The 23,357-nt window shown below is 46.7% G+C and overlaps 1 protein-coding gene across 2 annotated transcripts in view; it reads right to left on the bottom strand.

Moving 5' to 3' along the window:
- The window catches only part of C6H10orf90 (chromosome 6 C10orf90 homolog), a 230,509-nt gene that overhangs the window by 13,461 nt on the left and 193,691 nt on the right, over positions 1-23,357 (bottom strand). Inside the window, exons 5-7 of one of the 2 annotated variants that reach the window (XM_058298147.2) lie at positions 11,324-11,614; positions 7,740-7,924; positions 4,062-4,239 (exon numbers count right to left, since the gene is read on the bottom strand). In XM_058298147.2, the coding sequence (XP_058154130.1) occupies positions 4,062-4,239; positions 7,740-7,924; positions 11,324-11,614 (654 nt within the window). The remainder of the gene's footprint in view (positions 1-4,061; positions 4,240-7,739; positions 7,925-11,323; positions 11,615-23,357) is intronic. The other variant, XM_058298148.1, reaches the window with a different exon arrangement.

The following is a 23,357-nucleotide window of genomic DNA, read 5'->3' as shown; positions in this document are numbered from 1 at the left end:
GACTGGGCTCATCTCAGGCAGCACGGAGAAGCAGCAGCAGATGAACTCAGCCTGCTTTGGCCAGAAGCAGCAGAGAAAACCAGAGTCAAGGGGCCTTTTGTCTGCCCTCAGGTGCTTCTAATCTAGTGAGAATTTTTCCCACATACCCAAGTGACTCTAAGACAGAAGAGGGTTGGGAGGCGGGTGAAACGGAGAGATGCCACATGTGTTCAAATGGAGGGGACAGAGACAGAGTCAGATGGGGAGGGCTTCGTGGAAGAAGGGGCTGCTCCCGATGGGTTTCCCACCCCAAGGAGTGACCGGGGAGAGCCTGGAAGATGCACCCGATGGACAGAGGAGAAAATGAGCAGGGACAGGGCGAGGTGGCACGGCCGTGCTTAGGGACGCCGGGCTTTCCCAATTGGCTGGAGCAAGGAGTTCAGGGGCCGTGGGCAATTTAAAATGAGCAATGACGCTCAGGCTGAGAAGTGAAGGCCACCGGACAGGTGCCCATGTGCCACAGGAAGCAGAAGAAAGGCCTGGGGGCTGGGCCGGGGAGACTTTAACCAAGAAGCTGGACTGGCGAGATGAGGTGGGATTTTGTGGGACATGGAGGAGGAAAGGACATTGGAAGTGGAGGGACCCACAAAAAGAGAGGCGTGAAAGGAGATTTGGGGACCCTGTTTATGGATGTCCCCCAAGTTAAGAAAGGACAGCAAATGAGACCATCTGGAGAGGGCAGGTGTGGCAGAGGGGTGTGGGCTGCAGGGTGGGGAGTGAAAGCCAGGGAGGCTCTGGCTGGGTCCCCAGCCCAATGCGGGATGCGAGGGCTGGGCTCGGGGTGCTTCAGTGCGACAGGATGAAACCACAGGTGTCTCAACAGATGGCCAGGTGGGGCGTGAGAGTGGCCATTGACAAGCCCCTCCTACCCGCAGCAGGTGCCGTATGCAGCACCCCCCACGGTATGTCCCACCCACTTTAATCCCGCCAGGAAGAAGCAACGACTAATTCTGCAATTTTGACTCTGCCCAAACTCAGCTGGGAGCACAGGTGCCCATGGCATTGGTGGGGATTCCCTGCTCCCAGGAAGGCTGGTGGACGGAGCTGGTCGAGGTCTGACGTGGGAAGAAGAGGCCGTCCACCTTGGCACCCCCAGCTTCCCCTCACTGATCTGAATTTGCATCCTCTGCCTGGGACGCCTCTCAGTCCCACCCCAGCCCTGCCCTCCCCACCCTGCATCCCACGTCACCCGCAGGACTCCTCGTCCTAATGCAGCCCAGAGGCCTCCCCATCTCCTCCTCTGAGATCCATGTGGGTTTCCACGGCAACCTGGGCACCTCGCACTGCTCCTGCTTCTGTGCAAGTCTGTTTCCCGCTAGGTGGTGAGCTCCCCGAGACCAGCACCCATGCCCAGCACAGAGCAGGTTCTCAGAGCAGCTCTGTGAAGGGTTGAATGCACAAGTTCCTTGCGTCAGTGCTTCAGCCATGCAAAGGTGGGCAAGGAACGAAATTCATGAGTTTATAGGTCTGGTGGGGAGTTCAGGCTACAGGAGATGAGACAGGAAAGGCTGGCCTGACCTGTGCGCAGGGCCTCGGCAATGCTTCTTCCTGCGCTCTCTGCAGCCCCAGCTGTTCAGTAAGACCCCCTGCCCCCTAGCAGCCAGCGCGTACACACGCGTGCACACGGGGCACCGGGCACCCCACTATGAGCCTCAAAGACCACTCGGAATGCATCAGCCAACAGAAGGCCTCCCTGGCCCTCGCCGCCGCCATCCTTGCATGTCCGCTCTTCCCGGAGGCCCAGCGTGGGCGATGGTCAGTCACTGGACATCTCAGGTCCACTGTCGACCCAAGAGCACAGGCCGGGCAGAGGCTGCTACGCCCGAGGGAAAGCAAGCGCGACTCTCATTTTTAACAGACACCTTGACACTAGCTAGAGCTCGTTCACGCATGTGATTTATTAACTAATTTCGCATGTAAGAAAAACATCTGCATTTTGCTTTTATCATCTTGCCAGCAGACAGGCTGAAGACAAGATGCATAACTGTAGACTTGTTTAATGGGGCCTCCGACATTCCCTCGACTTTTGCCCACGCTCACACGAGGCTCCGGTTTCAGAAGTCGTCTGATTTGACTGACCTCAAACAAACAAACATGAAAGCAAAGCTCTCAACACATAAATACCGCAGGGGCAGCCAGAATGGCTGTAAAAACCCAAGCCGGCCACGTCCCGCCGAGAGCGTTCCAGTCGCCAGCACTGCTCGGGTTTTGCGGAATAACGAGGGACTTTGGTTATCTAAAACCTTGGGCTTGTCTTTCGTCATCTCGGGCTTTTACATTTTCATTTGAGGAATGCAGACTTGTAGAGATGTGTGTTTCAGGCCAAAGACCACAGGTGGAGGCCAAAGCAAAAGCGCCGCTGGTATCTGGTATGGTGGTATCATAGCTTGTTGTGGGCAGGGCGGTGCTTCCAGAAGGGGCAGCCCAGGAGACAAGGGACCCAGAGCTGCTACTGAACAGCATCAGGCTGAGCAGAGCTCCTGCCGCCTGGGGTTCCACCGCCTCCTACGCAGATCGAAGGGAGCTGACCCAAAGGGGAGGCCCCAGGTTCCAGGTGCTGGGTGTATGTGAATATGTTCAACTCTGAAGCGGTATCGTTTTATATTTTTTGACAACAGATTTGGCCACCTTGCCATTTTTATTGCGCAACACCTTCAAAAAGGTTGAGGCCCTGGGCACCCACCCAGTCCTCCCCAGGGCAAGCATAAGCAGAGACGTCCCCAGGGGGATCCCCAATGGAAGGGGGCAAACTTACGAAGTCTGTCCCTCATCTCAGATCATAATTTATTGAGCCAGAAACGAATCAGTCCCCTGGCAAACACACCCAAATTGAGCCTATATTTGCCAACCAGCTTGAAACGCTGTCTAGAGAAACGTTTTCAAGGAGGGGACTTTCTGCACGTTCATTTTGTTTATTCCTTTTTCTGAGCACACCTGCCAGTGTCACCTAGGGATAGGGGCAGGTGTCTAGCTGAATCCTTTGCCCAGAGCAGGATGCATTCACGTCAACCCTTGCCCTGTGTCTCTGGACAACTCTCATAGCCATGCTCTTGGGGGGACGAAGAGAGACTTAGCTGCTGAAGACCACGGAAGCTAAGATTCTTCTATTCAAAACCGTTCTCCTTTGTCCCCCCCCCCCCCCCCCCCCCCCGGCACCCCTGCAAGATCTTAGTAATGTTTGCTAAACTGCACATTATTGAACTTGGTTATTCCCCCAGGGACTTTTATTCAGGATGATACTGATGGTTTTACCTCCTGGGGGCTTGAACATTTTTTTAGGAAGAAAGATCAACTTCCTATATCAAAGGAATAGCCTGGAGATCTCTCCAGGCCTCCAGATTTTAAGATTTGGCTTGGCAGCCCATAAGTATGTACTCTCCGATCCCCCATTCTTGCTCTCCTCTCTTCATTATTATTCTTGCTTGTTTAAAGTGCGTTTATAAGCTCTGTGAAGAAAGGAATCTTCCTTGTTGTGCTGTCCCCAGTTCCTAGTATGTTGCCTGGCCCAGAGAGTGACCTTGACATCCCTCTCCCCCATGAGAGAATGGGTGTCTCCTTCACAGGGTCAGCTCGATACTGGCCTAACAATGCTCTGAAAGCCGGCCATCCTTCCCCTGAGTGCACAGCAGGCAAGGGGTTTCAGGATGACGAATGTTGATGTAGACAAGCTGGAGTCAACCTCACAACCCAAAGTCTGTTTTGCAATCTATAAAGGGCTAAGGGGATCTCTTGCAAACATCTTGGAGGAGCCAAGAATTTGAACTTGCTACCCTGGCTGCTAGAGCAGTGGGGCTTCTCTCCAGCTCTAATGGTAGATTTGGGTCACACGTTATTTCCACTGAATTCAATGCCCTTGTGGAATGTGCCAGAGCAGGCCTCACGACCCTGAGATTTGGCTGCTCAGAGCTAATACAAACCCTGCACGTATCAGCGGCATCACGGGCCATCACCCCAAGGTGCAGGTTCCAGCCCCAGAGATTCCCCTCGGTCTCATCCGACCTCCCGAGCCACCTGCAGCTTACCACTGAGAGGATGGGGAACAGTGAACTGCTTCTTGTTGGCGCGGACTGGCAGAAGGCTCTGCTTCTGTCCCAGGTTCGTGTCCCGCTGTGCTTTTCTCTGCTGTACCATGTATTCTAGTTTCTTCAGCCGTTCTTGCGAGCGCGAAATGAACTGAGGTTTATGCACTTCCAGTGCTTCCTAATTGGAGCAAAGAAAATATTTTCTTTTTAGGAAAAGCAACACAGGAAGGCCACAGATCCATCTAATTTGGCCAAAAAACAGATGAAAAGAACAATACAACGGAGTGGTTGTAGCTCAGTGGCTGAGTGCCTTCTCGGTATGCATGAGGTCGTGGGTTCGATCCCTGTTACCTCCTGAAAATGAAAAACATTTTTCAAAAAGGCAACACATAGGGACCCAGAACCACAGTGCGTTAGCAGAGCCTCATGTGACGACTGTGACATGTGCTGACAGCACAGCTCCTGCGGCCGAGCCTGCCGGCACCGAGGCCCACACTGAGGCAGATGAACTTGTAATGAGCCTTGAAGCCTACACGGGCAAAAGCAAACACCTACCATTCATCCTCCTACCCTGTCAATCAATTCATTTCCTATAGACCCAAGTCGGGGGGCCCTAAAATGCATATTCCAAAAAGCCAGGGCTGGGGAAGGAACGGAGGCTTGTGTTCGGCTGTGGCTGAGAAGCCTGGGGATGCACAGACACGGGCCATCCGCCCAGTGAGAAGTGCAGCTTCACAGGAGCGAGTAGCCATGGCTAAAGGTGAAGAACTTCTGGGGAGAAAGGGTTTGCAGGCGACCTTTGCCTACATAATATAGTTTTATAAGCACCAAGGTAGAAGTCAAAATTCCCCATATTTCCATGCCAGCCCCATCTCTCACTGTAACCCTGCTCCCCACACTAAGCTGAGCCCCATGCAGGTCAATAGAAAGAGAAGAACCTCCACTGACTGCACCCCTGCTCTGTGCCAGGCACTGGGCTAGGTGCTTTATGTGTCTCTTGGAATCCCTACTCGGGACTCTGGAAAACAGGTAGGTTAATCCCCACTGGACAGATGCAAACACTGAGGCTCATCACAGTTTGGTTATTTGTGCAAGATCCCATGATGGGACTGGAACCCAGCTAGGAGCCCACTCTGCCTTCCACTGGCAGAATCTGCCACTCTGGCCTAAGGCTGCTCCCTGGCTGGGAACTACCCCAGCCCATCAGCCTCATTTCCATCTCCCCAGTAAGCCCTGCCAGAGCTCCCCAAGCAACCTGAACATCACAGGTCGACCAGATGCCTCTGCAAGATGCGCTTATGTGAGTTTACAGGAGGCACAGTCATGTCATTTTTATGTCACATCCTCACAGCCACTGCCCTGAGGTCCGCACAGAGGAGGAGCTCAGCAAAGATGGGCTGGGAGGGCTGCTGTGGCTGAAATGCTCCTCTGCCTTTCCCAGCCCTCTGGGAGTGCAGAGGACCTAGGAGGAGCAGCTTGGCGTCAGTCTCTTCACGAAAGGCCCTCTAAGGCCGTGCTGGGAAAGGAATCTTTGGGGCCAGCCCCCAGGTACAAGTTGCTGGATTGTGCTGAAGCTTCAGGAATGTTCCAGGCCTCTGGGAATGACCTGCTTGTCCAGGAATGGTTGTGGTCTGGCCACCTGCCCAAGGAACCCTGGGACTCAAGATGCTTTGGGGGCACCATGATGTTCTCACACCAGGAAGGAAACTTCACCCGGGCCTAACCAGGGTCCCATGAGCATAGCCATAGGGGAGGAACCCCTCCCCACGTTCGCAGACATTTACGATACACCTTCCTAAAAGGTGTGGCTCGGTGGGCAACACACTCTTAACTGGGGCTTTCGCTGAGGTTGTTTGCCTTCTCTCATCTTTTATATCTCTGGAGTTTATGAACTTTAAAAAATGGATATAAAAACAAGGAGATCCCACTATACACCTATCAAAAGGGCTAAAATCCAAAACACCACAACACCAACTGCTGGTGAAGATGTGGAGCAACGGGAATGCTCACTCATTGCAGGTGGGAATGCAGGATGGGCCAGCCCCTCTGGAATGTTGCTGGGCATTTTCTTACAAAGTTCAGCATAGGCTTACCACATGATCCAGCAATTGTGCTGGACTTCAAAGGAGTTGAAAACTTACGTCCAGGGAAGCAGACTTGGCCCAGTGGTTAGGGCGTCCATTTACCACATGGGAGGTCTGCGGTTCAAACCCCGGGCCTCCTCGACCCATGTGGAGCTGGCCCATGTGCAGTGCTGATGCGAGCAAGGAGTGCCCTGCCACGTAGGGGTGTCCCCCGCATAGTGGAGTCCCACGTGTAAGGAGTGCACCCCGTAAGGAGAGCCGCTCAGTGCGAAAGAAAGTGCAGCCTGCCCAGGAACGGCGCCGCACACACGGAGAGGTGACACAACAAGATGAGCAACAAAAAGAAAACACAGATCCCCGTGCTGCTGACAACAACAGAAGTGGACAAAGAAGACGATGCAGCAAATAGACACAGAGAACAGACAACTGGGGCGGAGCGGGGAGGGGAGAGAAATAAATAAATAAATAAATCTTTAAAAAAAAAAAAAAGAAAACTATGTCCATGTGAAAACCTGCACATGAAGGTTTATAGCAGCTTTCTTCATTAATGACCCCTAACTGGAAGTAACTCAGATCCCTCCATTAGGTGAAGGGTGAATGGAGAGCAGACTGTCGGACATCCATACAGTGGAGTATTGGTCATTAATAAGAAGAAATGAGCTCTCAAGCTCATGGGAGATATGGAGGAAGTTTAAATATACATATTGCAAAAGGAGCCACATACTATATGATTGCAACTATATGACATTCTGGAAAAGGCAAAACTACAGAGAAATTAAAGAGGTCAGTGGTTGCCAACGTACATGTCAGGGGTTCTGGGTGGAGGGACAGGGCGTGAATAGGGGGAGCCCAGGGTCTTTCTAGGGCAGTAAAATGATTCTGTATGATACATCGATGGTGGATACAAGACATTTTGCATTTGTCAAAACCCATAGACCCGTACCTCACCAAGAATGAACCCTGATCTAAACTAGGGACTTCAGTTACCAATAATGTATCAATATTACTTCATCAATTGTAATTAATGTACCACACTAAAAATGCAAGATCTTAACAGCAGGGGAAACCGACTGTTTGGGCGGTGTAGCTGGAAACGCCATACTTTCTGTGCAATTTTTCTGCATACCTGTAACTGTTCTATAATTATTTAAAATATATACATATATATGTTTATATCACTTCCACAATCAGGAAAATACTCTAAGCGAAAGCTTCCATACATCCTTGGCCTCATGGCCACGGGACTTTGGACAACTTCCTTCACCTTTCCAAGGCGCAAGACCTCACCTACAGGCATTGTCTGGATCGAAGGAGCAGGTACCTATGAAGTGGCCAACATCTGGGCCGCAGTAGGTTCAGCAAAAACCAATTGTTACTGCCCCAATTACCATCACTATCACTAGTATGTGATCCCATTCTCACCCAGTGAAGAAGCTATCTCCATTATCCAAACAATGAGGCAGGCCCAGAAAGGTTGGGCGGCCTGTCCGGAGTCACAGCCTACGGCACAGCGTCAGGAGACGTGGTGCATCCGCCAGCTCCGGGCGAAATGTCTCCTCCTGGCAGGAATCAAGCCGGACGCAGGGTGGCTTACCTGTAAGGTCAAGGTGCTGGCGGGCGCTTGCTGAGGCTCCGGAGAGTCTGCCGGCAGCGCGGGGGCCTCTGGTTCCTGGGAGGACGCTGGCTCGGGGGGCACTGGCTTGAGCTTCGGCGTGTTTGGGTCCTCGCTCTTTTTGCATTCCTTTATTTTTACAACCAAGTCACAACACCTATAACCTCCTAGGAGAGAAGATTGAGGCTTTCATTTAGAGGGCACCAAGCGAGTTTCACAGGGCTCCTGAGCACCATTAGACACAGAGGACAATTTTGAAAACAGAAATGCCAGTGGATTATTAATGGGCCTCGTTAAGCCGACGAGATCATGGCTAATCACGACCTCTTGCCCCCACCCCCGGGCAGCAGGGAGGAACGCTGGCGTCCTGCCAGACTTGGTGATGAATTAATCCCACCATTTAGGTCTTCTCCTGGCTTCTGAGGTTTAAAATGCATTTGTTTGTAGCAAAAAACTTTTTTCGTCTGTGCTTCACATGAAGGGTGTCCTGTACAATGATTACATTTGGCTTGTATGGGGACAGCATATTAATCTATCTTATGTTAGCTACACGAATGGTAGAAGATGGAGGAATTGTATTCAATTATTTATCCCTTCTCCCCTTAATCTGCCAGAGACCGCCGCTGCTGCTTTACATTAATAATTGGAATTATGTCTCTCTCAACGCTGGCTGTGGCCTCTTCCTGGTTCCACGGCAACTTTCCTTCCTGGAAAAGGTCAGGGAATGAGTGGGAAATTCAACAGCACGGAGGCGGGGCAGCCTTTTTGCTGGGCTCTGGGTCTCCCTAAGGTGGGGTCCATGGACAGAGGGATTAATAAAATATTCACTGATCCCAAAACGATCACTAGAAGAGAATCTGCTTTTAACCCGCCCCCAGCGCTCTCCCCCCCCCCCCACTGCCCCTTCCCCCACTCCAGCCTTACCAAACTCCCCAGGTCTGAAACTCAACAGGAGCTTTCTCAGCCCCCCTCCCTATGCGGACCCATCTCTGCCAAACCCCTTGAGTCCCTCGACCCTCTGAGCAGCTACCTCCAGGCTGAATTCGAATCCTCCAGGCAATCCCCCTCACCTTCCCAAGGTGGAATCCATCCCTGGCCCCTGCATTCCCACAGTGGCACAATCTTCCCACTCCTGGGTTGTTACTGGTGGCTTGTAACAATAGTCTAGTCCCACGAGCCTCTGGCTCTCTCCAGGGCTGGGCCAGGGCACATCCACCTGCAGTTCTTGCTAGAGCCAGGTGCCCCGAAGCAGCTAGACAGTTAGGAGCAGAGCGGCGGCAATCAGGAGGCTCACCTGGCCACGGGTTCCCGCAGCTCTCGTCTGAACCCCCTCTACGATGACCACCGGTCCTTCCGGGGTCCTCTCTAGCTTGAAATCCAACAAGAGTTTCTACTGCCTCCTAGTCCCAGCCGACCAGGCACCTTACGGCTCGTTCCTGGGGGAGGTTCCCCATCCAGGCACCACCTTGGGTTCTCGACCCTCTGCTTGGACGTTCTGAGTGTCCTTTCATTCTTGTAAGCACTTGTTCCTGCTGCTTCTGCTGGAATACTCTCCCTGCTGATTCCCTGTCCAACTCCAGCCCCCTCCAGCTGGGGTGACGGATGCCTTCTGCCACACCCACCCCATCTCTCGTTGTGAAACTTCCTTCTAGCTCAGCGCCTGCACAGTGCTTTGCCATCCTTCTCCGCCGCCCACTGCTCACCAGACCCAGCTAGTCCTAAGGCAACCAACCATCCTTGGCGTTGCTCGTGACTGGAAGGCCTGTCCACTGGATCGTGAAGCATCTACCCTGGGGCCCCTCCTGCAGGGCTGGGCCCTCCCTCATTTGACTCCCCATCTCTGGCTGGGGCTCGTCTCCCCCTGCCCTGCCCCCGCTCCACATCGTTCAGACAGTGGCTTCATCTAAACAAATTGAATTAGGTTTCTTTTTTAAGGTCCTGGCCCTGCCTTCAGTCCCAGCCCCCCACCTGACCAGGGGCCTTTGCAGACCCTCCACTCACCCCAACCCCTCCTCTCTCTGCTAGCCCCCTGGCAGCTTGCTGAAGCAGCCTATGCTTTCCATTTTAACATTTACAGTCCAAAGACACTTCACCCAGTGTCTTCCTTTCTGAACTTATGCACAGCTCTTTTGTAAAACTCCTTAGAGTGGCAGAACATCTAAATCTGCCCACTGACATAACTGGCTATTATAGACCTTTCCTTGTACATTATCTATATTCTTGATATGTTCATGCGCACAGCGCTATTTAGTACGTCAGCAGCTTGGCCTGCAGAAAGATGATGGCTGCCTCTAATTCTTGTTACCCTCATCTGCAACAGGAGGCTACTTTACCAGTATTGTCAAGGTCAAGGGAACTCACACTCCAGAAGGGTCTAGTGATGACTAGCCTGAGCCCATGGTCACTGCTAGTCAGTTAGAAGGGAGCGTGGCCTACCTAGTGACTGCCTAGTGACCACCTAGAGGTACCTAGTGACTGCCTAGTGGCTGCCTAGTGACTACCTAGAGATAACTAGTGACTGTCTAGTGACCACTTAGAGGTACCTAGTGACTGCCTAGTGACGACCTAGAGTTATCTAGTGACTGCCTAGTGGCTGCCTAGTCACTAGTGATTACCTAGTTACTCCAAGTGACTACCTATGACTACCTAATGATTCCTAGTGATTACCTACTGACTGTCTAGTGACCACCTAGAGGTACCTAGTGACTGCCTAGTGATCACCTAGAGGTACCTAGTGACTGCCTAGTGGCTGCCTAGTGACTACCTAGAGATAACTAGTGACTGTCTAGTGACCACTTAGAGGTACCTAGTGACTGCCTAGTGACGACCTAGAGTTATCTAGTGACTGCCTAGTGGCTGCCTAGTCACTAGTGATTACCTAGTTACTCCAAGTGACTACCTATGACTACCTAATGATTCCTAGTGATTACCTACTGACTGTCTAGTGACCACCTAGAGGTACCTAGTGACTGCCTAGTGATCACCTAGAGGTACCTAGTGACTGCCTAGTGGCTGCCTAGTGACTACCTAGAGATAACTAGTGACTGTCTAGTGACCACTTAGAGGTACCTAGTGACTGCCTAGTGACGACCTAGAGTTATCTAGTGACTGCCTAGTGGCTGCCTAGTCACTAGTGATTACCTAGTTACTCCAAGTGACTACCTATGACTACCTAATGATTCCTAGTGATTACCTAGTGACTGCCTAGTGACTACTTAGTGACTGCCTCGTTTCTCCTAGTGACTATCTAGTGATTCCTAGTGACTCCGACAGCGCCAGCACCTTAGACCTCCCTTAGCCAAGCGTGGGGGCTGCAGTTCGCTGCGGTGTGGCCTCCTCCAGCCCCGCTCAGCCTGGCCTGCGCACAGGAGGGCTGGAATCCCCAACCCGGCCGCGCCTCCTGATGCTTGGCAGGTAAAACACACCCCCACTTCACCCCGCTTGGCTGCTTCCCAGCTGGAGAAGAGACAGCCTTGGAAGGTGAGCCTGTGTGTACCAGGCCGAGGAAGGCACCATGTGGATACCCCAAGGAGGGGCCATCTCCCTCTGCCGCCCTCGCTCCTTACCTGTGGGATGCTCTCTCTCTAGCTCAACACCATTGTCCTCCTCTGAAGATGCAGACAAAGCTTGCAAGGGGCAGAGAAACCCAGGCAAAGAGGCCACGGGCTTCAGGAAGCTTTGAAGTCGGCCCTCTGTGGGCTCAGAGAGGCTGCTAGACTGACCGACAGCACCGGGAGAGCTGTCCTCATCGGGAAGGAAGTCTTTAACGGGCTTCTGTGCCACCGGGGCAGCAGAGAAAGCCACATGCATCTCTCCTTGCTGCTTCTCGCTGCTTCCAGAAAATACTTTTGTTTCTACTAAAAATAAAATGAGAGTTGTGCTCAAAATATCTGAGGAACCCCAAATCTAACATACTGACTTCTGCTTCACACACTGCCACCCTGCCTCAGAAAATTGGAGAAATGGGTGGCCAACATCCTGCGTGTGCTTGGGGCTTCCTGTGACCCTCATTCCTGGCAGCTCCAGTCAGGAGCTTTACTGCTATCATTTACTGGGCTCTAAAAAGTCTGTGCTCACCGGCGCCTGCAGAAACTCAAATTACCTTCTCTACAGGGGGCAACAGAGTGGGTGGTTGAGCACAGTGGCTCTGGGGCTAGACTACCTGGGCTCAAATCCTACCTCCACCACTATAAGCTCTATGACCTCATCTATAAAATGGAGGTAATAATGCGCTCTATTCTCAAGGTCAAAGGGGATAATTCATATGAGGTGTTTAGCGCAGGGGGTGATATAGAATAAACGTTTAATGCAGGTTAATTATCATTATGATTGCAGAAGCACTGATGCCAGGTGATGCCCTCGAACAAGTCCAGAGAAAGGACATGTCTGTCACCTCACGGTGGGCACGTCTAATAAAGCAGGGAGTCTAAAGACGTGTATCGGGGCTGCCTGCTGCAGCCTGGAAACTACCTAATGCCCATTGAACTAGGGGGCTGGTTGAACACATTTCAGCATAGCCCTGCTTCGCAGCAGTTACAAAGAATGTGGTGGCTGGATGCATGCGTGTAGATATGGAATCCTCTCTAAGACGCTTTCCTACGTGAACAAAGCCACACGTGGGCCCGTGTCTCGGGTTGCCTTTCTCAGAGATGCTTGTTGGTGCAGAACAACCGTGGAGGGACACAGAAGAAGCCAGGAGCCACGCTGCCTGGGAAAGGGCAATGCAGGGCTGCGGACCGAGAGTGGAGACTCTCTTTGCACTGCTTGCCCTTTTTAGACTCTTTGTTTTTGTTTTACTTTTTCTTTTTCTTTTGGAATACTTGCTGTACTTTTTAAAGTTTATTTTTAAAAATAAGGCAGTGATTCCCCCCCCCCCCCATCCGCCCAATATGCTGATTACACCCAGCACCCGAGGAGAAGGGCCGGGCACCTCAGGGAGAGCTGCACTGTCCGTGGGAATGATTGGGTCCTTCTTGTGGGGTGGGGCAGAAAATAATAACGGGCACTGCTGGAATACCATGGGTTCTTGTTTTCCCTGTGTTTTCTCAATTCAGGGAAAGGAGAGGAGCCCATGGTTACCTGCCACCTCCCCAAACACTGTCTTGGGTTCTGCAATTTGTCCCAGTCCCATTGCCCCCGAGTCTTTGGCACCCCGGTTAGTGAGAACCGGCTGCGTGTGGGCAAGGCTGCGCGGCACGACGGGAAGAGCTCAGACTTCAGGGCCGGGGGCCCCGTCACGTGCCTTCCCAGCTCTGGGCTCCGGTCAAACCAGACAAACACCAGTTTCCTTGTTTACCAAGGGGGAAAACCAGCTTTCCAAGTCCTTATAAGCAAACAAACAAAACGTAGGTAAGTTTCAATAAAGCATGTACTAGGGGACAGGGTGTGGGGCCTAGAAGGTCCTCGACAAAGTGGCAGTTGTTCTTAGCTGTCCCTCAGCATTTGGAGAGGACAGATGTCCATCTAGTGTAAGGCTGGGCTTTGCAATTTGTACAGAAAAAAATCTTTCCAAACTTTAATTTCAAAACCACCCATTCTAAGTATATAATATTGCAAGCAGAAAAAGTCCTAAAATTATCTATCCTTTCTACCTTGCTTCCTTTACTTAGAATCCCCCAAACCAAATTAATATCTGTGATGCAGTCCCTAGCCATTAGGTAATAAAGGTCCTCCCCAGTGTTAGGGTCTTTAAATTAATATACTTATTTATTGGTTTATGAATATCCACCCATCTGTCTGTTTATCTGGGACCGAATCATGTCCCGCACAAAAAACATGTTCTAGCCCTAACACCCTAACCCAAAGTCCTGTGGGTGTGAGCCCATTTATAAAAGGGTCTTTGAGGATATCAGTTAAGGTGTGATCAGACTCGAGGATGGGCTGTGAGCCAACACGGCTGAAGCAGAGGAAATTCAGATGCAGCTGTTCAGTGGAAGTCAGAGAAGGGGACACATTGCCATGTGACGAAGCAGAGATCAGACCAGCACCAGATGCTACAGTCTCCAGGAGAAAACTTGGCCTGGCAATACCTTGATGTTGAACTTCTCACTTTCAAAATGGCAAGACAATAAATTCCTGCTGTTTAAGCCAAATAGGGTGTGGTGTTTTGCAATAGCAGCCCTGGGATACTGAGACACTATCACTATCATTCCTCTCTCTTTCTCTTCTTATCTCTCTCTCTCTGATTTATCTGTCTATGTTTATTGTCTGGTTTAATGTACATTCTGTGTCAATGATTCTGTGCAAGGCGGAGGTTCCACTTGTAACTTAAGAGTTCAAACAACTATCAGAACGTAGAATATCGTTGTGCTGGAGTAAAGAACAATCCGCGGCCAAGGAAGGACTTTCCTAACGACTTATTGATCAAGGTTCTCTCTGTGGATTCTGAAATGTACACTTGTCAGATATGACATGTGCTCAAGGGGAGCACATGTCGTTTGTCTTTTCCATACATCATGCTTACAAGTTGGACTTACAGATCTCTGTGCAAGCCCCCAATTTAAAACTACATCACACCAGTAAAGACCCATTGCCACCCCCGACTCTACCTATCTTAAGAATGACAAAGCAGCAGCCTCTCTGGGAATTCCATTCCTCAGAACGAAGCCCATCTCTGTGTCCTGAGCCTGACACACAGAAGTGGGGCATCACTAGTTTCTTTCAAATAGTAGCATTCCCTATATTCTCTTTTCTAAAACACAATATTCTATTATTTGATATTCTATAGCTCAACTTTCCAGTAAACTTGCCTATCCAGAATTGAGCTATGGACTAGAAAGCCAACAAACAAAAAGACCCTGCCAAAGAGTCATAAATCCATTCTACAACACTTATATACTTGGCTCAAGGAAGTGCCCCTTGAACCATCATGTAGTGCCCGTTTTTGCTTTTTTAAAACTCATTTTAATTGTGAAATGTATTAAGTGTACAATTCAAGGATATTCAGCTGAGCACCTGTGGCGGCCCTCCTGGATTAAGGAATGAAAACTTCCCATGCCTGCGAGCCACCTCCAAACCCCATCCTGCACATCCTGCCCAGGCACAACCGCTAGCCTGGACTGTCGTCTTCTCCCTACGCTTTCCCCACCTATGTCGGTATCCATACACAACATATTTTCAAGGCCAAAAATCTGAGCAGGAAGTACAACTCTAGCTGTTTTTAAGGAAAGGATATCATTGCCTTTGTAAGGCAGAAGCTTCCAGGACAAGAGATTCTCTGTGCCAGACTCTGGCATTAACTCCCCTGAGAGTCTACAAGCTGGGCCTCTGGGGAACACAGTGGCAAGCTGTGTGGGAGGTCAGAAAGCATGGGGCTTGCCACTGTCAGGGCCCACGGCAGGGCTGGGGGGAGCCGGGCCTGCTGGGTGGCAGGAATGGGGTCAGGGCATGGGCCACTCTGGATTTTCTGTTCCTGACCCCATCATGTTCAATCACAGGCTTGACACTTCCCTGTGGTGACAAATGTGGGTCAAAGCATGACACTTCTCTGCAGTGAAATATTGGTCCTCAGCTGACCCAGAAAGTGGGACAGGGAGTGGAACTGGAATGCATCATCAAGACAAGCTGACAACAGATACAAATCTGGGCCAGGCAAGGACACTGCCAGTCCACACAGACCCATAGTACAAAATTAGAGAAAGTTGCCCTTTCCTCAAGACACATCAGTCAGGCAATGTCGCAACAAACCCATTCAGTAGAATGGGGTTGCTTCCCCAAATGCAGGTGATCTACAAATCTGTTAGATGAGCCCCTCTGGAGCCAGTGGACCTTCCCCAGTATATAACCTAGACACTGGGGCAATCTGGTTCACAACAGGAAAATGGATGGCACAGAGTGGTAGCCTAAGGGAGGTCCTAGCAAAACAGCAAGACGTGATCTTTGCCAGATCCCAAAGGAAGGGGAAGGAAACCAGGAGGAGCAGAAACAAGAACCCAGAGAGGGCTGCTGTTTCGGGCCATTTAGTAGCCAAGGCAGGTGAATAACACATTGAGCACATTGGAGACATACGTAGAGGCAAATTAATGTTGTGAAAAGGATTTTGGCTGTTCAGATAAAATTCTAGCTCTCCAGAAAACTCATCCATGTAGAGAAAGACTTTTCCCAGGGAGTTAGGATCTCAGCACAGTGCTCCTTCCTACCTTCTTAAAACTGACCCAAACTACACACTCATCTAACCAGAGACATTTCTGAACAAAACCAACCTCCCTGACCCTAGGACCCTCACTTTCTCCCCTCCCCCCACATCTTAATGCTTCTAAAATGGGTGCATTTTTACAATTTACCTTTAATTGTAATTATGAACATTTAATGTGGTGCTTTTTACCTTATCCCAGAGGTGGGAACATTTTACTCTTGACTATGTCATAGAAATTCTGTAATGGAAGCCTGTGCCATTGCCTGAAGGTCAACAATTAAAGGGCAATTCCAAAACTCAACTACTGGGTGGGCCTCAGGCTCTCCTAAAGGTCGCATGTAATGAGATTATCCTAAACAGCTCCAAACTGCCCTTCCCCAGGCACCATTTCTTACAGCTCTTAAAGTCTCATCTAATTCTAGTTTACCATCTTGCTCCCATATCTGCTGCAAACACCATAAATACAGCATCTAAATGGAGACCAAATAACTGAGCTGGGTCAGATAATTGATTAACCAAAAGGAAACCCACTCTGAATGGAGCCCAGGCTGGGGGGACAAGGTTCCACCGGGCTTTTTTCAGGATTTTGCTGGTCTCTTCTGTTTGGGAGAGGGAGACACAGGGCTGCCTTCTGTGCACTGAGTGGAGCTGAATGTCACCAAAGGGGAAGGAACTGTGTAAGCACACCACTTCTCTAGCAACGCTGTTTGCTCTCTCTCTTTCCTTTCAAAGGAAGAAGAAAATCTCCAACTACCTCCAATCATGATACATGAAGATGAAATAGAAGGAAGTAGAGTCAGGGCCTGGCCCATTGACACAATGGGGAGAAAACACCAAGAACAAGCCTTTTACATGGATGAGGCTGGTGGAAATCTCTCATCTTTTGCTGACAAAGGCTTCAGCTTTGGGCTGCAGCAAATTTCTTCAGGTGGAAATTAGTCCCCATTGGTACCTCTGCATCCGACCCTATCCAGTTTTCTGTTAAAAATCAACTGATAATTATTTCAGCATATTTTGGTTAAATTTCTGTATAGCAATTTGTTACAGTCAAGTAAGGGAGGGTCAGAAAGGGGGGGGAGTAGTAGGCAGGCAGCAAATGGGATAAACAGCTCCCAGCAGAGAGGAAGGAGAGCAGGAAGCTGTGTTGGCAGTGCAATTTTACCCACAAAGGCAATCCACATAGCAAAAGCAGAGCTGGAGCCTGTGCCATTGGGGAGAGGAAAGAGAGAGAAGGAATGGGAGCACCAAGGCAAACAGCCAACGTGAAAATCAAAAAGCCAAGATGGGGGGTCATCCAAAGACGGCTTGGCCAGAGGAAGCACACAGTGAATGAGTCCTTGCCTTTTCAGGAAATGAGGCTTCCTTGCAAGTGCCTGCTGTCTGCAAACAGTACACAGGTTTCTTCTGCTAGAAAAGTCAACCAGTAGAGCCTTTTCTCCCAACAGAAGTAGATCTAAGAGAGTGGGGGGTATGGGGGAGGGAGCAAGAAATAAGACTGAATTATAAAAATTGTTATCAGTAGCTGTTGATCTATGACAAGTCTTTTCGGAAGCCTGACTTGGGGAAGGGAGAATTGGAATTAAGATGTCAATGCAGTGTTGGAACAGAAGTAGGCAGTGATCAGAGCACATAAATGTGTGTGTTCGGAGAAAAAGGGGAAAAGACAGTATATTCAGTGTAATTGTGCTACGATCAAGTTTCAAGATGTGAGAAACTGTGCAAGCAACTCCTATTTATAGTAAAAGCTTATACATTCAGTAGCTTCAAAGCAGGTATGCATATATTGTGCCCTCTGCTCCCCTGAAAATATCAAGAGCAGGATACCAGAGAACTAGCCAGAGCTGGTTTTCTAATCATGCCATAATCCTAAAGGTCTTAAGACTAATGAACAAAAGTTTGAAAACCTACAAAAATATTCAGAAACCAGAAATAAAACATATGCACACTCACATATTTGCCTGTGTGTTTCCGGATGACAGGATTGTCTTAACTGCATTGCAAGTGATAAGGCAAGACACACAAATTCCAATGAATTCTTAGATCATGTTTTTCTACCTTAAACTCAGGAAATAGAGGCCCAGACTATGTGTTTCTATAATCTTTTATCCTAAATCACAACTCTGCTTCCCAAAGTGCACAGTGAAAAAAAAAAAAAAATTCAAGCTTTCCTTGAAATTTTTTGCTAGGTTCCAAAAGTGACCATTTGAGATGTTAGATAATTTTTCATTAAAGCATATTTCCATTGAGAAAGACTTTTCAAAATTTAAAAGCAATAAATGGTCACTGTTGAAAAATCTGGAATATAGAGAAGCATATGAGAAATTAAAAATCATTGACAACTCATTACTCATCAAAATGTTCACTGTGGTTTTCTCTGGGAGGTATGGCACATGCCTAGTAGAGTAATACATGACTTTTCCCCTTCATTTCTTTTATTCCAGTTTATGTATAGCTTATAGTTAAACATGATCACTCTCCTCCATATACAGCAATTCATAAAAGTACAGGGTCGTTAACATACTCTTGTTTGGGAAGAGAGGAAGCGTAATATGTTGATATCCACTCTTCCATTTTGCTTGACAATTCGGGCAAACTCCCATTTCTCCTCCTCTTTTCCTTATTCCTGGGTTCTCTGATAATTAGCAAGCAGGAAATACTGCATGTTAAAAATGAATCCGCCTCAAGCTGTCTGCCAGGTGTCAAAGGGAGCAGCAGAGGATTCTGGTCAACTCTCCCGCAGGGTGAAATGTGTGCTCAGGGTCAGATGCTCACTTGAGAGTCATTGTGTGTGTGATTAGGAGGGTTTGGTGGAGGTGGAGGTCGTGGTAATGGTGGCGGGTAGGTTCCATTTCAGGCTTCTACCCCATTCTGAGTGTCAGTGTTCAAGGGAAGGAGAAAACAAGGTTTATTGTTGGCCTCTCCTGCTTAACTTCTTTTTTATTTGACAAGTTGTGGGTTTACAGAAAAATCATACATAAAATACGGGATTTCCATATGCCAACCTATTAATACCTTGCATTGGTGTGATACATATGTTACAATTGATGAAAGCACATTTTAATAATTGTAGTATTAATTATAGTCCTTGGTTTAACTTAAGATTCATTGCTTATAAACTGCAGTTCCGCAGATTTTCTTTAAAAATTTTATAGTATTACCATATATACAGCTTAACATTTCCCCTTTTAACCACATTCAGATATATATTTTAGTGTTGCTAATTACATTCAAAATGTTACACTACCATCACCAACATTCATTACCAAAAGTTCTTCATCATTCCAAACTGGAACTCTGTACATTTTAAGTCTTGACTCTATTTCTTATCCCCAGCCCATCCCCTGGTAACCTATATTCCAGTTTCTGGCTATATGAGTTTACTTATTCTAATTATTTCATATCAGTGCAATCATATAATATTTCTCCTTTTGCGCCTGGCTTATTTCACTCAACATGATGTCGCATGTATCAAAACTTCATTCGTTTTTACTATAATATTGCATCATACGTATATATCACATTTTTAAAAATTCATTCATTGGTTGATAGACCCCTGGGTTGATGCTATCTTTTGGCAGTTGTGAATAATGTTGTTATGAAAATAGGTATGCAAATATCTGTTCTAGTCCCTGCTTTCAATTCTTTTTGGTATATACCTAGAAGTGGGATTGTCAGGTAATGTGGTAATTCTATACTTAACTTTCTGAGGAACTGCCAAACTGTCTTCCACAGTGGCTGCACCAATTTACATTCCCACCAGCAATGAATGAGAGTTCCTATTTTTCTCCATCCTCTCTAACATTGTAAATTTCTGTTTTTTTTTTTTTTAAACAATAGCCATTCTATTGTGGGTGTGAGGTGTTATCTCATGGGTTTGATTTGCATTTCCCTAATGGCTAATGATGTTGAGCATCTTTTCACCATTTGTATATCTTCTTTGGAGAGATGTCTATTCAAGTCTTTGGCCCATTTTTAAATTGAGTTGTTCATCTTTTTGTTGTTAAGTTGAAGGATTTCTTTATATATTCTGGATATTAGGCCTTTTTGGACATGTGGTTTCTAAATATTTTCTCTCATTGTGTAGATAGTTTTACTTTCATGATAAAGTATTTTGAGGCTCAAAACTTTTTAATTTTAAGGAGATTCTATTTATCAATTATTTCTTTTGTTGCTTATGCTTTGGGTATAAGTCTAAGAAACCATTACCTATCACATGGTCCTGAAAATGCTTCCCTATGTTTTCTCTTAGGAATTTGATAGTTTTGATTCTTAATTTAGGTCTTGGATCCATTTTGAGTTGATTTTTGTATAAGGTGTTAGGTAAAGGTCCTCCTACATTCTTTTGCAAATGGAGATCCAATTCTCCCAATACCCTTTGTTGATGAGACTATTATTTTCTAATTGAGCAGTCTTTGCCACCTTTTCAAAAATCATTTGGCTATAAATGTAAGGATTGATTTCTGAGCTCTCCATTCAATTCCATTGGTCTACATATCTGTTCATGTGCTAGTACCATGCTGTATTGTAACTCTTTGTAATAAGTGCGAAGAATGGGAAGTGTGGTGACTTCTCCAACTTCATTCTTCTTTTTCAAGATAGTTTTGACTATTCAGGACCCCTTACCATTCCATATCAATTTGATCATTGACTTTCCCATTTCTGTGAAGAAGGTTGTTGGAACTTTGATTGGAAGTATATTGAATCTGCAAATAACTTAGGGTAGAAGTATCATCTTATCAATATTTATTCTTCCAATAAAGGATTGTCTTTCTATTTATTTAGGTCTTCTAAGATTTCTTTTTTTTTTTTTTATTCAAACATTACTTCAAATTCAACAAAATGAAATAACAGAAGGAAGCAGCTCAAGCTAGTTATGGAAACATTACTCCTAAAATGTTCTATCCAGCCACTTACGTCTCATCTAATTCCAACTACTAATTCAATAGTTCTTCTAGTGTTCATACAGATACACACAGATTAGTTAAATGACATAGTCAAGGTCTCCTTATTAGTGAAAAAAAAATGAAGAGAAAAAAATGCTTAATCATATGTACATCTCACAAAACCAAACTCCTTATTCTTTTTTTTTTTTTACCTTTAGCACTAACTTAGTACCTCCTTTGCTTTTGCTACAAAAGCTTTACAATGTTATTAAGTATAGTCTATAAATTGATTAGTCATATTTTCCCATGTATCACCATATTCTTAAGTTTCTGTATTTTGTATTATTTAACCACAATCTCACCTATCACCAAAATCATTATTATACATTCCCTACAGTATCCTCCAGCTGAGCTTGAACTAACAATCTCCCTAGACTACTTGTTTCAGTAATAATCACATCCATAAATCAACAGTGTTTGTTATATTCCTTATAATGTGTTACCAAGTTTATCCATTACCACTTATTGACATTTGACCTTACTAAATATTCTACATATATCCAGGATCACCTCCCCTTTCTCATCCCATATTGCATCTCCCACCAACATACACTTCATAGTCCAACTCCATAAGTCTACTCATATTTAGTTCATATCAGTGAGACCATACAATATTCATCCTTTTGTGTCTGGTTTAATTCACTCAACATAAATCCTCAAGGTCCCTCCATACTGTTATGTTCTTCTTACAGCTGAATAGTATTCCATTGTATGAATGTATCACATCTTTTATCCACTCATTGGTTGATGGACACTTAGGTTGTTTCCATCATTTAGAAATTGTGAATAATGCTGCTACGAACATGGGTGTGCAAATATCTGATTGCATCCTTACTTTCAGTTCTTCTGACCTTACTTTCAGTTCTTCTGAAGATATTCCTAGTAATGGGATTGCCAGATCATATGGTAGTTCTATATTTAGTTTCCTGAGGAATTGCCAAATCATCTTCCACAGAGACTGCACCATTTTATACTGCCAACAACAGTGAGGGGAGTGTTCCTATTTCTCCACATCCACTCCAGCACTTGCAGTTTTGTTGTTGTTGTTGTTTTTCTTTAAGATTTATTTATTTATTTAATTCCCCCCCTCCCCCGGTTGTCTGTTCTCTGTGTCTATTTGCTGCGTCTTGTTTCTTTGTCCGCTTCTGTTGTCATCAGCGGCACGGGAAGTGTGGGCGGCGCCATTCCTGGGCAGGCTGCACTTTTCTTTTCACACTGTGCGGCTTTCCTCACAGGCGCACTCCTTGCGCGTGGGGCTCCCCCACGCGGGGGACACCCTTGCGTGGCACGGCACTCCTTGCGCACATCAGCACTGCGCATGGCCAGCTCCAAGGAGGAGGCCCGGGGTTTGAACCGCGGACCTCCCATATGGTAGACGGACGCCCTAACCACTGGGCCAAAGTCTGTTTCCCTTGTTGTTGTTTTTAATGATGGCCATTCTGTATGATGTGAGATGATATCTCATTGTAGTTTTGATCTGCTTTTCCCTAATAGTTAGTGATGTTGAATGTTTTTTCATGAGTCTTTTGGCCATTTATATTTACACTTCAGAAAAATGTCTATTCAATTATTTTGTCCATTTGTTAATTGGATTGCTTGTCATTTTGTCATTAAGTTATGTGATCTTTTTATATAACATGGAGATCAATTTCTTATCAGATATGTGGTTTCCAAAGATTTTTTCCCCATTGAGTTAGCTATTTTTTCACCTTTTTAACAAAATCATTTGAAATACAAAAATGTTTAATTTTGAAACAGTCCCAGTTATCTATTTTTTCTTTTGTTCCTTGTGCTTTGGGTGTAAAGTCCAAGAAACCACCAACCACCACATGATCTTGAAGATATTTCCCTACATTTTCTTCTAGGACTCGTGTGCTTCTAATTTTTGTATTTAAGTCCTCGATACATTTTAAATTAATTTTTGTATGAGGTGTGAGATAGGGGTCTCTATCTTTTTTTAGACTGGATATTCAGTTTTCCAAGCAACTTTGTTGAACAGCTAAGTGGGTTTGACAGCCTTGTCAAAAATCACTTGAACACAGATGTGAGGGTCTATTTCCAAACTCTTGACTTGATTCTATTGGTCAATTTGTCTATCTTTATCCCAGGACTATGCTAGGTTTTTTTCTAACCACTGTAGCTAGACAATATGCTTTAAAGTCTGGAAGTGAGAGTCCTACAACTTCATACTTACTTTTTAAGATATTTTTGGCTATTCGGGGATCCTTATGCTTCCAGATAAATTTGATAATTGGCTTTTCCAATTCTACAAAGAAGGATATTGGAATTTTTATTGAGATTGCATTTATATCTGTAGATCAGTTTGGGTGGAATTAGTCTGCCAAGCCATGAACTCAGAATATCCTTAAATTTATTAAGATAATCTTTGGGTTTTTTTAGCAATGTTTTATAGCTTTCCGAATACAGATCTGAATACAGGTCTTTTATGTCATAGATTAAAAATATATATCTATGAATAAATTTAAAGATTTATTTACTTATCCTTCCCCCTCCCCACCATCA

Source organism: Dasypus novemcinctus, chromosome 6 (genome assembly GCF_030445035.2).
Source record: "Dasypus novemcinctus isolate mDasNov1 chromosome 6, mDasNov1.1.hap2, whole genome shotgun sequence".
In the NCBI taxonomy this organism is placed as follows: domain Eukaryota; kingdom Metazoa; phylum Chordata; class Mammalia; order Cingulata; family Dasypodidae; genus Dasypus; species Dasypus novemcinctus.
The sequence above is the reverse complement of the archived record's forward strand: the minus strand, read 5'-3'. Positions and strand labels throughout refer to the sequence as shown.